The 16,471-nt window shown below is 39.4% G+C and overlaps 1 protein-coding gene across 1 annotated transcript in view; it reads right to left on the reverse strand.

Moving 5' to 3' along the window:
- CREBRF (CREB3 regulatory factor) overlaps positions 1-16,471 on the reverse strand; it is a 49,885-nt gene that overhangs the window by 30,205 nt on the left and 3,209 nt on the right. Inside the window, 2 exon segments of the mRNA XM_032465082.1 lie at positions 1,029-1,154; positions 3,121-3,326. Coding sequence (XP_032320973.1) covers positions 1,029-1,154; positions 3,121-3,129 — 135 coding nt within the window. The 5' untranslated portion in view covers positions 3,130-3,326.

A 16,471-nucleotide genomic window follows, 5' to 3' on the forward strand; every position in this document is an offset into this window, starting at 1 on the left:
CCAAAGAGAGGTAGCAACGCAGCCACAGAAAGATAAGACCTTTGGTAAGACCTGTAACAATGCTTGGGCATGGGGAATAAAACACTCCTCAAGAGCATGACACACCTCGTGAGGAGAGGTGTGATTTTTAAAACATCAGTAGGGTTACGCAGCCATTAAAAAGAATGCAGTTAAGCTCTAACGTACGAAGATGAAAGGCTGCTTACCATGTTTTTATGTTAAAAAGAGTAAAGTTACAGAATACTATATCTATGATATGTCATCCAATTTAAAATATTCATAGAAAAACTCTTGTTAGTGGTAATTACTTTTGGGGAGAAGGTTTGGTGGGTGGAGGTTCAGGAAGGAAATAAAATTTTCAGTTTTCCAGTTTGTTTTTGTTCTGTTTTGGTTTTTCTATTTGTTTGTTCAGGGGGCTGTTTTGCTTTTGCTTGTGTGCGTCTCTGTGTTTTAACAGCTTTACTGAAGTGTAGTTTACCCACCACAAAAGTCACCTATATTAAGTGTACAATTCAATAATTTTTAGTAAATTAACAGATTTGTGTTAGTTTCCCAGTTTTCATACACTTCAGTGTTGCCTAAGTTGTACGTAATTAAATTTATTTAAAAAGTGTTTTTCTTAGGAATCTTAAGTATCTATTTACCTCAAGAAAAAATGATACGTATATTCAGATACTGCTTGGAATTGCTATTTTTGTCTCAACAGTCTCTGTGTCGTATGACTTGCTGAATATTATCATTCCTAAATAATCCCAGCTGAAAAGTCCTTTAGCAATTAGGCATATTAAAAAGACAGCTTCCCATCCTCATTATCAAAAACTGGACTTAAGGATATTTAGATAACCCTTCCTCTTACTATTTTCAGTGGGTTCATACATACTTCTAAAGTACTAAACTGATAGTGACAAGAAAAAAATTTGGCCTAAATACATCCTTTTTTCTTTTCAGGTATTTATAAATAAAGAAACTATACCACAATGTTTTTGCCCCAAATCAATTAAAGTAGAATCCAAGAAAATGTTACTTACCAGTTCATACATGAAATCTGGATCTGAACTGTTTGCTAAGAGATCTGTGCTCATCAGAGTCTGTTCTGAAAAGGTGTGGCTTCGAAAGGCATCCCCAAAAGGCGGATCCATTCCGCTTACACTAGGCTACAACAGAGTGATTTTAATTTGGGGAAGTTAGAGATTGCTTCAGGATCAATTTATTATACGTAAGCCCCACAACCACACCAACTCTAAATAATTATTTTCAGAACGATTTTGTGTTTTCTCCTTCTTTTTAGTACCTTTAAAATATTTAACTAATGTTAAACTGTGGACTTACGTTAGAAAAATAACGAAATGCACTAAAAATAGGAAAAGGAATAGAGCGACAATTGTTAAATAATCTCACTTCTAAAAACTAGAGCTTATTTATCCACCAGAGCAGCACACAGTACCTAAGGAGTGCTTTTACTTATTAGCTATATAACATTTCTTCAAATCCATCTCTGTCAACACTCTCTGTTCTAACTCCATAAAGTGCAGAATCCCCTGCCATTTCCTGGGGTCTGCAGAGGTAGCAAGACAGTCTTACTCTATACTCCTAAATGAGTTCAGTGTCTTATTTCCCAAAACAAGTGGAAGACAATTTGGGCATCCCTAGTCCAACAAATGCCTCCAGGAACGAGAAGCATGCAAATATCTAACACTCTCCTGGGTGAGACCAGTAACTTGGGCATGAACTCAGTACTGAGCCTGAGTCTTGATCCCTGAAAAGGGTACAATTTCTATGATAAAAAAGAAAGAGGAAAAAAAGACTCGGCACCCAGAGTTAACGCTCCTTCTTTTCTCTTCATGCCCCACTTCCTTTTCAGTATTGATACAAATCATTCCAGGGTGAAGATGGGCTAAGACTCCTAAACTGGCCCAAACAAGTCAAAGTCCTCACTTTGCAATCTAACTTGGACAAAGGAAGAAGACGGGAAAGAATAAAAATTCCCTCTTTGCCTTTTTGTTCTTCTTTTGCAAGTTTCCATCAAAACTTAAAAAATTTTATGAGTCTACTTCCTTACATTGCTCTATTCATACACCTCCCAGACACCACAGACTGACCTTTCCAAACACTCTTTTACCAGGTTTTCCTTTATTGGTACTTCCCATCTCATTCTTTTCTTTCTCTAATTTTCTGCAAATTCAAGTATTCAATAAATAGTAAATGAAACCTTGAATGGGAAAGAACTCAAAATGGGTATCTGTAGTCGACTTGGTACAGAGGTGGGGGGGGGGGAGGCAAGCCACTGATCTTTTTAATATCAGTGAGCAAATCCCCTTTCTTTGCCTCTGCTGCCCACTTCTGAGCATGTGGACCATCTCAGCAAGTCACTGATTTCCTGTGTTCAAGGCATAGTTCTGCCTGGCCTCAGATAAAGTCCCCTTTAGAGTCCCTGCCCTCTCATTATTTCTAGGTCCTTCCCCAGCACAAAAAGGGGAGGGATAAGTGCTAACCACTGGAGGGGGAAGGGAAGAAGTTTGGATGTGCAGAGTAGGGACTAACAGGACTTCATTTATTGTTTCAGGGATTGCCTCAAACCAGAACTGATCAATTCAAAGTAGTTACCATAATATAAACAGATATAGTCATTTTTAGACATGTTTTGTAGGAGGTGTATACGTGCGTGTGTGTGCGCGTGTGTGTGTGTGTGTGTGTGTGTATGAAAGAGAGAGAGAGACTGAAGCCCCTCACCATTTGTTCTTAACTGAATTCAGTGGGCGTAAATGGAAAAGAACAATGGGGAAACAGGAAGAAGAGAGAGAAATGGGCTCTCTGTGGCACATTAATTTTCAGGGGAGTTGGTTTAGCCCCATAAAGCCAGCACATCTGCCGACATTCTAACCAACTTTTCCTTCACGTTGTTCCCTGTGTCAAGCTTGTTAAATTTCAAAGCTGTAGCAAAGGAAGAAATAAAAACGAAAGGAAGGACATGTATTCAAAACCAGCTGAGATCACAGGCAAACATCTTTTAAAAGATAGTGTATCAGGTTGTGTTAAGATTCAGAGAGCTTACAGAACCAATGGTACTGACTTTCTGCAGTGGAAAAATATAAAACTTTGCACCTACTCTGTATCATTTACCTGAGGCATTTCCAAGCCCAGATCCTGTGAGTCCGATCCCAAACTTCTTTTTTTTCTTGTTTGTAAATTCCTTTCCAGCTTTACTTTTAATTTCAAGATCAAAGATGATTTTCACAATAAACAACAGGTTTCCCAGAATGCCTTCAATTCAACTGCTTGGATCACTGTGGGTTTTTTTTTTTTCTTTTTACTAATTCCGTGTGAATCTGTCAAACAACACAAAGTAACTTCACTGAGCACCACTATAAACAAGTTGACCTTTCAAAAATGACATTAACAAAGAACACTTTAAAGGAGTAAGTACTGTGGTTGTAACATCAAGAATGTAAGAGAACCAACTATTCTGAAATTCACCATCTCTCCCTATATTTGTATTTATTGTAGGTACAACCAATTGGCAACACTGAAAAAAAAAAAACCTGACAAGATTAACATTGACCCATCTTTCCTGTGATGTAAAGATATATTATACTTAACATTAAAATCAAGCTCTAATTTTACATAAGAAACATGACTCAAAAATTCCATCTATTGTATAATCAATACTGCTAAGTGAATATACATTTTATATACCTCAAAAATCTACAAGAAGAGAAACGAAAACATAATCAACAACAGAATGTAACATATCCTCCACATGAAATAAAATCACATTTGTAAAGGTATATGCAACAATATTCTTTGAGCTATAACTGAAAGCTGTCCTTAAAGTAAGAATTCTTCCAGCAAGATTTTAACGTGTATGTTGAGGGGGGAAACAAGGATAAGGACTACTTTGCAGGGTGGTTTCAAGGGTTAAATTAAACAATGATTGCAAACATGTGGCACAGTGTCTAGACGGATGTAGAAACTGACATGCTAGTTCCCCTTTCCCTCCTCTGTGAACACCTGAATCAAGAAGAACTAAACAGATATACCCATTTCATCATCTCTTCCTAGATTAGTGGTCCTCAAAGTGCGATCCCAGGACCAGCAGCACCAGCATCAACCTAGAAATTTGTCAGAAGTGCAGTTCTTGGGCTCCTGCCTTCACCGACTAAAGCAGAAACTCTGGGAGTGGGGCCCAATAATGTGTTTTAACAAGCCCTCGGGGTGTTTCTGATTCCTCCCTAAAATTTGAGAACCTCTGCTTTAAACTGAACTCCTTGCTCTCATTCAGTCTAGATGCAGCATTATTTCTTTGATTGATGTAAAGAGCCAATTCAAGCTGAGCTGCCTCTGTAGCTAACACATTCTCTGGGCTAGAGAGTTAGAGTGGTACATTATATTGATTTCAGAGACCTCTTGCTGAACAAATAAGAGATAGTCAACAAGGACTCAGTAACTGATCTAGTCAATTAGATTAAAAAATTGATTCTTATTTGCATTCTCCACATCTTTGCTGGGCTCTTCCATATGATGGGCTGTCATTCCCAGCACACTGTTCTAGCCTAGAAAACACCCTCAAGTGCACAGCCTGGGCCTAGAAACAATGAACTATGCGTCTCGATCCTGTGCTACAGGTTAAGTGGGTTGATTCTTGCTCCTGGCAAAGGCCAGTTCTGGCTCAGTACCTCAGCTTCATGCCTGGGACCTACCCCTGATACGTAGTCTCAGTCCTAACTCTTCATTTGATTTCTGTGAGAAACAAAGTCAGTTGTCTTTTCCAGACCTCTTACTTAGACCCACCCCCAAAAGCACATTATTCAAGTGATGCATTCAACAAAGTGGACCAGTGTCATCCTGGTCTTTACCCTGGTCTATAACCTGGATCTGGGAGAAAAGTTTGATACTCTCTAAAATCTGAAACTTACCCTTTCTAGCAACAGGGTTGAAGACCCAAGAAGGTGGTTGAGTTCTCTTCAACATTCATTTATTGGCATCTACTACAGACACCACGTATCGACAGCTTGGTTTATCACGGAAACACTGGACAAAAAAGGCTAAGCTCTAGTCCCAGCTCTCATTTACAAACTATACAACACTGAGGAGGTCCATCTTTCTAAGTCTCATTTTCCTCATCTCTAGAAAGAAAACGATACTACTCCTTCCTGGCTACCAAATTTTCTAAGCCATAAAACTTCCATACAAATACAAATATATTTGTTTAAAACGTTATTTAAATACTTGGCATCAAAACAAACTTGTCAATGCAGTTAGCAAAAAAGAGCACTTGTTGGGGAGAAAGGAGACCTGGATTCCAGTCTTAACTTCATAATTAAAACTAAACAGCCTTAAGAATCAGAGCAAGTTAATTAAACGTATGCCCAGCCCTCAGACTGAAGAATTATAATTATTCTCCCTTAACTATGTAATAGAGATGTTATGAGAATTGAATGAGATATTAAATTAGGATTCAGTAATAAAATAAACCTGAAAGGTGATCATTATCAGTAGGTATATTCTTTCAATGTTTTCTTTTGTCCCACAGCTAGTTTAGCTCAGAAACTCAACATCTGTGACAGCTGCTGGCAGCAAGGCTGAATATTTTAAAGATACCAATTCCCAAAGACAGGGCATCCACCACGTGCAGGGTTGAGCTCGTCCCCCTGGGACAAAGGCCCTTAGTTGCTTCTCCAGCCTCTCAGGTAGCAGCAAACAGGGCCGGGAGAGGGCTGATTCTACCACAAGCAGTAGGACCTCTTTTCAATGATAAATACACTCGCCCAGTCTCTACAACTAATGACTCAAGGTCATGACACCAACTACCCTCATCCCCAACATTTTGCACCCATTTTCCAGAAATGCTTGGTACTTTTCCAAACATTTATTGTGAAACAACCAAGAAGAGCAAAATTCCCCACCAAAAAGTGGAAGGAAAAAAAACAGAATAAGGACTTCTGTGGCAATTACCATTACATAGACTCTTCCATGACACACTGCTCCCAAACCACCTCCTGCACCAGGGAGCCGTGCGCACTAATGCTCCGCTGGCTGAGGAACACTGAGGAGGAAGGTTTAACAGCTTGGTTTTCGGGATGCCTTCACACTTCTGTGGGCTCAAGAATACCTGTATTTTACTCAAAATTTTGATATTAAAGTACATAAAAAGCAGTGATCTAATTTCCTAGTGTGTGACCTGAGGAATGACTGCTCCTAGGAATGTTAAATGGTTACTCAACCAAAGGGCTGTGAGGTCAGGAAAACACCACATTAAACAAAACTGTTATAATGCTGCTGTCACACAGGACTCCTTGGGAACTTTCAGATGCCAGGTGCCAATGTTCATTATAAATCACCAAAGTGAACGGAACACATGCCATTTTTCAAACTTATTTGATCATAAAATCCTCCACTCTGCCCTCAAGCTGACCTCAAGGACTGGTGTTTATTCGGAAAGCGAAACAACAACAATAACCGCCACAGCTCGGGGAGAGGCTGCGTCCGCTCCCCCAGTCACTCCTTCCTCACTCACGGCGCGGGCTCACCGCTCCCAGGACAGTCCTATGACCCTTTCAAGGGAGAGAAGACTGTGGTCCATCAGAAATAATAATCACTGACAGCTTTTCTGTACCTGGGCCCATTCAGAACTATTCAGCAGCAGCTCCTAGGCTCAGGAAGATGCCCCAGTAACACAGAACTGGTTCTCTGAAGCAAGGGGATGGACATACGACTGATTTTTATCAGCAGCAATGGGACCACGTGAAGACAGCTACCACTTCAATCCCTTTCACAGCCCTTTCCACCAGGTCCTACCCCAGGCTTTTTTGGTTCTCCGTCTGAAAATATGTTGGGGCTTACAATGCACATTAGGCAAGGCAAAAGGTAAAGATGATAGGTAAGGTCAAAGGACTCCTCACAGAAGCTCAGCCCGTGGACTGCTCAAACCACGAATCCAAACTTTAAAAGCCAAACCCAAGGGCTGACTGGTGTGGCGCAGGAAGCTCACACATATCCAGGAGCTCCTAAATTGTACCCCTTCTGAGTCTGAGGATTTCAGCTGATCCCTCAGAGTCCACGTACAAAAAAAAGTTGACATCACGAAAAATATAAACCACTTTATAAGTGAAAATGTCTCATGAGTAAGTAGATGCTGTACACGATGGCTGGCACCTCTGCAGCTCCCCTTCTGTGTGGCACTGGCTCACGCCACTGCTCCCTTTCACTATCTTAAGGAAACTGGTTCCTCACAATGGTAAACAGCACTTCTGAGTCATCCAACATTCATCAGAGTAGATGTTAAAAAAATTTTGACACACCCGACAGGATGGCTATCATCCAAATAACGGAAAATAACAAGTGTTGGCGAGGATATGGAAAAATTGGAAACCCTAGGCATTTCTGGTGGGAATGTAAAATGGTACAGCTGAGAAACAGTTTAGCAGTTTCTCAGAAAGTTAAACATAGAATTATCATATGACCTAGCAATTCCACTTTCAGATATATACCAAAAGAATCAAAAGCAGAGGCTCAAACAGATACATGTACACTCATGTTCAAAGTAGCATTATTCACAATAGCCAGAAAGTGGAAACAACTCTAGTGGCCACAGATAAATGAAAGGATAAACAAAATGTGGCATATACATACAATGGAACATTATTCAGTCATAAAAAGGAATGAAATTCTGGTACATGCTACAACACGGATGAACCTTGAAAATATTATGCTACGTGAAATAAACCAGACACAAAAGATAAATACTATATGATTCTACTCACATGAATATAAGAATAGAATAGGAAATTCATGGAGACAAGAGTTAGAACAGAGGTTAGCAGAGGCTGAGAGTTATTATTTACTGGGTTCAGAGCTTCTGTTTGGGGTGATGAAAATATTCTGGATAAAGATAGTGGTGATGGTTACACAAAACTGTCAATGTACTTAATGCCACTGCATTGTACGCTTAATATGGTTTAAGTGGCAAAATTTATGTTTATTTTACCATAAAGAACATTTTTTTCAAAAAATGTTTGCAGTAAGAAAGGCCAACACATTTATACTGTTACATAATTCATGTACCATGGTTTATTTTCATCTTTGCTAATCTTTGCTAGTTCATGCTCATCATTTATTTCATGTAGGCAGAGTTCTTGGGTTCTCTCTCTGTAGGTAGCAACTGGTTTGACCCCTAGTTTAAATAATTCATTCCTTCTGAGGTTTAATCCCCAAAGATGAAAGAAAGGGAAGAGAGGGGAGGAAGGAGGGAGGGACAGTCACACATTCCATCCAAACTGCTATACTTCAAATGTCCCACTCAACAATTCCTTTCCTTCTAAAAACTACTTAATAAGAGTTGCACAAAGCAGTCCTTCAAATGCTTACTAAATCCAGCCACTACCTGTTCCATGTTACAGCGGAAATCAGAGATCCTTCAATCTCCACACCATTGAGGAAGCAGAGGCTAACTATACAAGAACACAATGGATGGAGGGAAGGTAGGGCCACGTTCTCCCTTTCATCATGTAACATAAATCCTGTGAACATGACTGCAGATGAACTGCCATTCTCTACCCTTCAACAGCAGTTCTCTAGACTCCAAAATATGGAAAACAGGCAAATAAATTTCAAACTAAATGGTTATCCTAGTATGATGTTAATCCAGTCTGGATAAGATCCTTCTGCCATGACACCTTGTGAACTCTTTATTCGTGGGTCAACACAAGAGTCTCCTTTTATCCTTACATTCAGAGTTTAAAACATAAAAGGTAAATTAGATCGGCCACATAATTTAAATTAAATGAAACAATTTAAGCCACATTGAGGAGCTAAGAAAATACTAAATCTCAAAAATGATCTCTCCTTGGAAAGCTGTCTTAGAGGAAGACACAAGACCTCTCAAGAGAATTTTATTTGATTCCTTTTCAAAGGCTTTGGCCCAATGTTAATCTTTGGGCTACAGAGCCAACACATGGGAGCTTAGTTAGACTCCTTTGGGAGCCGATAAGAAAGACCATCAAAGCAGGTTTCTGAATCAGTGCGAGGTGAATGGGAAGAGGTTTTATTTCTGTCAACTATTGACTATAAGATACCAGGGCTTTCTGCAGCCTTGACACCTGCCAGTGAAGAAGTTCAGAGCAAGAATAAGAGCATGGGACAGTTTTAGACAGAACCAAAGAATGCATTTCTAACCCTAGCCACTCTTGATTACCACTGGCAACAAATATTATTTATATTTGGTGTAACTGTTTACAGATTACAAAGCACATTGCTATACCTTGTCATTTAATAAACAATTTGGTAAAGTGTTAGTATTAGCATTATTACTATCCCCTACTCTCTGTCCAACCACTTTTACATTAATTTAAGAAGTTCAGCAAGGATGAGAGTTGTCCAAGGTCTCTTAGTAAATGAATGCCTCTGTGTAAACCTATCATCAAAGAGACCATCCCTGCTCTCACTGCCTCAAAGATCATCTCAAAAGGACTCCCAAATCTCATGTTCATCCTAAACACGTCAGTGCACCGTCCCTGCCACCTGAGATCAAGGTATTCCCATGTTCATTCCCTTTCCATGACCTCAGACATGACATGCCACCTCTTCACCCAAACTCTCCTATTCTGTCAACAGTACCATCCCTCTCAGACATCTAGCATGTAAGACTCATCTCAGCCTTGACTCCTTCCTTCCTCTTCCCCATTTGCTTTGTTATTAAATCATGCAAGTCTCTTTATCAAAGATATGACAACTTACCTTGTATATAGCATGCATGTACCTGTCTTGACTTTGACTTCCCACTTCCTCAGCCCTTGCTTGGGCCTCACCATTCTACATTTATTACTCCAATATCTGCTCTACAGACCGTCCTGTCTCCAGTCTGTCCCTCTCTCCAGTTCTAGTGCCTATTATAAAGTTATTCTCCCTAATCACCACATCATATCAGCACTATGGTTCATAAGTTTTAAAATACTCAAACACAAGGAAGACTATCTTTCCAATCCCATCTTCCATTACTCTTTGACAAACAAAACATCAGTATTAGTTTGATTTTACAATTTCCCCCAGACCCTTGAGGTTCTTACAGTCCCACTTCACTCCACTAAGGATCTCCAGCAGTAAGACTGGCTTTTCATGCCTTTGTTCACAAGGTTTTCCTTTTCCTCCTCCCAACCCCTTGCCTCTAGTACCACAGACTGTACAATCTTTGGGAACGACCATTCTATCTCATGTCTATTTCACTACAGTGCCAAAAGCAGCACTTTGCCCAGCACAGACATCCAGACAAGAGGTGACTGACAATAAATAAGAAATTCCCAAAGACCACAGGTCCTTCTGGATAAGGAGTCAGAGTCAGATGCGCAATGTTCTTTATAAAGAGGACATTACAAAGAAGTCAGTCATTCAATATATATTTATTATCTTTTACATGCTCCGAAGTAGCTTGTAGGAGCTTGTGAATTTGAGTCTTGAACCACTGTAGTACAGTATAATAAAAATATTTAAAATTGTACTCCTGAATTTTCTTTTAAATTTCTTGGAAGAGTGCTGTTCAAATTTCAGTCAATTTGAAAGACCTGAAATAATTTTTGTCTAGTGAGGAGAGGGTAGAGGAAAGGGTAAGATTAAAATTTGTTTAAACTAATTGAATTGAGGCACTGGACTGGTACATGTTTCAGTATTCTCTTTTGCTCACACATATTTCTAATCAAAACAAAATACTGTATGCAGGTTAAACACTGGAGTTTTAAAGAATCATTTTGTTTTCTGAGCTGATCTGCAGAAATTTACAAAATGTAAAAAGGGAACAGTACAATTAAAGGTAGGAACATAAAAACAAGACGGTGCTGCAGGTGAGAACACACTTGAGCCATCCAGCAGGATTCCAGGGAAACATCCATCACAGGACACTCTGGACACACCCTGATGACATCAGTGTTCTTGTTATCAGGGATCTGGGTACTTCCTCAAAATTTATCTTCTCCTCCCTTTTTCTTCAGATTTGGCATTTTTCAAAAGTAGCATAAATACATACTAGAGAAATTTTGAAATTTCCTTCCAATTCCTTCCTACTGCGTGAAATGGGCTACGTATACACCACTGACACAGGACTACAGAGGTACAGAGGTTATGGTGCAGGCTACAGAGAAGCTGTAAATACAGTTTGCAGTCATTTCTTTCAACATTGAGAAAGGTGGGCTGCCTCTGACTCCAATGCTCCTAAAAGGCTTGCTCTATGAGAAGCAAACTCTAGATTCAAGATAAAAGTTTCTGCTTTAAAACTGAATATTTCTCATTTCATTCCAGATTCTCACTTGCCATCTTTTACGTACAAATACTATAACCCCCCCTTACTTTGCAGGGATATTGCGGTTCGCGATAATATGTAAAGAATCCGGCCCTGGCACAAAACAGACAATAAATGGTGACTATTTTTGTTTTCAGATTCCTTTCTTAGTATAAGATGTTCCTGGGATGTGGCTGCTATTGAATGTATAAACCCGAACTCAACTCAGAGTCCTCGATTGTCTGAATTCCACACTTAATTATCACAAAAACCCAACTGCCTGGAACTAGGGTGAATGAAAAATACGCAGGCAACACAGGTCATTTAACACCCTTGCCCTGGCTTTATGAGGGTGAAACATCCATTATGCTGGTTTAATCAGCAAAAGAATCTTCGGATTCACAAAGTAATTCAAAAACTGCAAACTAGTCACCTCTATACACAGTAAAGAATTGGCAGATAAGTTACAAGGAGAAAGGGCTTCTTTTGAGAGATTACTGCTCTTATTGTTCAGACAATTACATACAATTTATCTCTTTTTAAAAAATAGTTATTTACACTGGCTTCACCATAGATTCTGAGCAACTCAAGGGAGTAGATTTATACAGAATTTCTCTTTGTATTCATTAATACCTTAACACAGTTTCTAATAAATACACACACACATTAATCTATATCATACTTGTCTCAACAGGGTTCAGAATAAATCAAACAAAGGAGGCAGACTATCCCAACTGCAGGGAAAACATAGCTTTGAATAGAATCAGCCGCTATCAAAGAAGTACGAAGAGTAACACGAACCTGGTCCCACCCTTTCATTATACACTCATAATTCTTATATCCCGCTAATCAGAGAAATGAATAAAATTCATTTACAATAATTCACTAGTTTTTAACTTGGGAGTTTGGACAACCAGCAAGCTATTATGCTAAGTTATAAAACACAGGAAACAAGGTCCTAATAAGTTCACTCTACCTGATGTATGTACATTTTAAAACAGGAGACAAAAAACTGAAGATTTAAAGCAAAGGTCTCAAACTGCACTGCAGCCACAAGCTGCTACCTACATATATGGGTTCTGTTCAGCCCACACATCAGTGTTTTTAAAAAATTAAATTTGGGGAGGGGGTAATAACTCAGTGGTAGAGTGCATGCTTAACATGTCCTGAGTTCAATCCCCAGTGCCTCCATTAAAAAATAAAAAATTTAAATTTAACTGCCAGCACTTAAGTTGAAAATTTCATATAAAATTTCTGAATCCTGTTATAAAATGCCACTCTCCTGGGAGGAAAAAACCCAGACCTAACCACACTGGGTACATATTCCAGGCAAGATCACCTGACCTGAAGTGAGAGTTACCCCTTGAAACTGGCCTGTGATCTCCAGCTTGCTCCAATCTCCACCCAGTCCCATCTTACAGATGGGGAATCTGAAAGATTCTTGAAACCACAGAGCTAGCAAGAACCTTCTTTGTGACTATAGCTAACTCTAGGACTTTTATTCCTAACCATTTTGCAACTCGACCTCCAAATTAAAGGTAGTGTTAAAACAGGTATTTAAAAGAACTGTACATGATTACAGCAGCTTTATTCACAACAGCCTAATATCTGGAAGCAACCCAAATACCCATCGACTGGTAAATGGATAGACAAATTGCGGTATGTCCACACAACAAGTACTCACTCAACTGATACTTGAAATGACGTGAACAAGTCTCAAAAGCATTAGGTTAAATAAAAGCAGTCAGACTCAAAAGACGACACATTCTATCACTGCATTTACATGAAATTCCAGAAAAGAAAAAACTCCAGTGACAGAAAGGACATCAGTAATCGGGGCCGGCATGAAGCGGGGTGCGAATGAACTCCTGTGGTGATGGAAATGCTCCCTATCATGACTCTAGAGGTGATTAAATGACTGCATACATTTATTAAAACTGAAAACTGGGTGAATTTTATGGAAACTATACCTCAGTAAAGCTGGTTTTTAAAAGAGGTGTTTAGAAAATACTGTAAAACTAGAGGGAAGAGTACTGCTACCTCTCCCCAGGGAAGTTCAGGAAAAGGTGAGACCTGAACTGGGTCTCGCCACGAGAAGTCGAAGGTGCGTAAGAAGTAGACAACACAGGACGTAAGTAGCAGTTTTCGGCACTGCAGCCTATGAGAAGTGGCATCTCTGAACACAAAGGGAAATGCTTCAAAAACAAGAAATTTCATATGGATTCATGGATAATTTAGTACCTGGGCAGGCATCAAAGACAAGCTGGTCTTACAAGGTTTCCCAAGAAGGAATCATCTCAGACACATATTGCAGATCATATGCTAAATAAGCAGACAGTGTTTAAGAATTTGTTTCGTTTTTAAATAAAACAAAAGGAAAACAATAAGTCAAAAAAAAAAAAAAAGGAATAGAAACCCAAAGGGAGTAAAGGAGGGGACGAAATTAAGGAGATGAAACAAAGGCAAGGGACATACTGGGTCAGAATCAAAGGTACCTTGGCACCCACAGATTAGAAGAGAGAAGAAAGGTGAGTCAGACCTTGATGACAGACTAAAAGAAAAACTGAAAGCGAGAGGGAAAGACACCAACCAATCAAAGGCAGAGCTACAGAGAAAAGAGGACAGAGACCGGACAGTATAAAGCAGGCCCAGGAGGATGAGAGGACGAGGGAACGCAAAGAAGTTCTTTCCTCCTAAACCTCACAAAGCAGTCGCTTCCTCTTCCAACTATGTGTCTGCCTTAGGTGAAGTCCTCACACCAACGCCACCCCACCCACCTTTTACACCTTTATATTTCCTTGACTTCTTTCCCTAGTCTTCAAAGGCCTGTCAAAGGTCACCTTTTCTGGGAAGCTTCTCCAGCTTTTCCTGGCATAGTTAGTAGCCCTTCTTTCATATTTTCAGAACATTATTCTAAATAATGTTGAACTACAACGTCCGTCTCTTCTACTACAGGCAACTCCAGCAGAAGATTCAATTGTAAGGATGAAAACCCTTACTAAAAAGCAGTTCAAAAAACTATAAAGCCCACCTCGTGTCACACAGCCAGGTAGATGCTTGAAGCCTTGCTGTTTAACAGGCATGGTGAATCTTTCAAACGAGTAAATCCACCCTACCCCTAGTTTCTCCCCATACCATCAAGAACTTTTTTTTTTTTCCAAGAACGTTCTAAGTTTTGTTTTCGTAATGTTTTACATTTCTCACTGAATGGCAAACACAAAATAGAGAAGGCCAGGAATGGTGTGTAGCAATCAAAGAAGAAACTTCCTCTATAAATAAAAGGAGCAGCTTAAACTCGCCAAGACGGAACATGATCTAGAAGAAAATAAGTGTACAAGAATTTGAAGAAAACGGAAGGACAAAAAAATCAGCCACCTCATGAGGTTTTCATGGGAAACTTGTCAACGTCAACAATACTCAAAGATAAATAAGTGAAAACATGACTTTGTAACAAAAGATGTAAAAGTAGTTTTGGCGTTAAAAGGACAGCATGACAGGATGATCAGAGTTGCTGGGAACTAGTGGGGAGATGAGCAGTTTGGAAAGCTGTCAAGGGAGGAGAGCTTCAATACAGATTTTTGGAAGAAAGGTTATGAACTGGTGAAAGGGCACAGAAGGCTGGGCTGGCCATGGAATGGGATGGTACTGCAGTCACGAAGTACCACTGCAGCCCCTGCAACAAACTCCCTCCATGTCCAGCCCTCCCCAGCGGGGTGAATCAGACTTATTTGCAAGAATGATTTTACAGTGCTTCCCTGCAAAAGGGACTCTGCTACACAGATGAATAATTACCCCAAACCTCTAAGAAATAAGAGGTTTCACTCACATTGGCCAGAAACCCAGAGACCAAGTGTGCCAAGAGCTAATGACAAATCCAAAGGACAAAGCACAAGGTTTTTTTTTTTGTTGATGTTTTTTCAGTTTTCGGTGTGTGTGTGTGTGCGCGAGTGCGCGTGCCTGGAAGGAACAGTCAACAACTCTAACTAATGGAATGCATCTGAAAAAATTAACAGAAGAATTCAAGCGATTTTTAGACATCATCAAAATAGCCTCTCTATAAACTTTCCTACAAGAAAGAGTCAATTTTAAAATGAAGACTTGTTATATGCGCAGATAGTGATTGACTACTCCATTCCAGCTAAGCCCAACCTCTCTCCTAATAGTAGACTGCCTTGTTGCCTTCCAGATACGCAGTTTTTAGCAATTCACTCATTTTAAAAAGTAGTTCAGAAGCACTAAAAGGTGTGAGGCACTGGGGATACAGAAATAAGAGGCAGACTCTGACCTCAAGTTGCTCACAGTTAAATGGGTAGAGAAATACTGTAGAGTTGGGAAGTTCTAATAAAGATAAACTGAGAGAAAGAAAACTGAATCCAGATTTGAGAGGTGGCTTCAAGCAGCTATTAGCGTATTCAAGGACTTTTAGCATATTCAAAGTACAAGAGCTTGAAAATACAGTAACTGACAATTTCCCAATATCCCTCTGTGAGATGGAAAACATCATTAACACCTACCATCAACAAATTAATAAACTGAATTACTGAGTCGCCAAGGCAAACACAGGTTAACCAGAACAAGAAACAAGATTATAGGCTACATGATGCTTTTCAATATATAGTCTCCTTCCTAAAGTTTCATGCTCACAGTTGAAATCCAGTTCAAGTCAACAAGACTGGCAAAAAAAATTACATAAAAACAAAACAAAAAGCCACATAGGAAAAAATTACGTTTCTGCCTGTAATATTTTTAGTTATGGCATCTCTGCTTCAGTGAGCACTTAGCACCACTTGACATTTTCCAAGGAAGAGCAGGGGTAGCAACCTATGTTTTCAGGGTCTAGTTTGAAAAAGCACCCTACCCTATCTAGGCAATTCTACAGACATCTCAGGCAACAGTACAGTCAATGTGGCTCCCAAATTAACTGTATGATATATATGAGTATAAGAGCTAAGTGTGACCAACTTCTCTTCAAACAGCTGTACCCAGTTTTGTTAGGAGTGATACGCTAAATGCACTTTTAAACCTCAACAGGGTCATACTCTTGAATATATTAAGGTTCTTTGATATATCTTAAAGCTAAAGGTTTTTCAACCAGAAAGCATCACTAAAATAAACAGAACTTTTAAAGATCTTTTCAGGAAAACATCTCCTTGCAAGTGAAATAAAAATATAGAATACAATATTGCCATGTGCTCTTATTCTAAAAAT

This window comes from Camelus ferus, chromosome 22 (genome assembly GCF_009834535.1).
Source record: "Camelus ferus isolate YT-003-E chromosome 22, BCGSAC_Cfer_1.0, whole genome shotgun sequence".
Taxonomy (NCBI): domain Eukaryota; kingdom Metazoa; phylum Chordata; class Mammalia; order Artiodactyla; family Camelidae; genus Camelus; species Camelus ferus.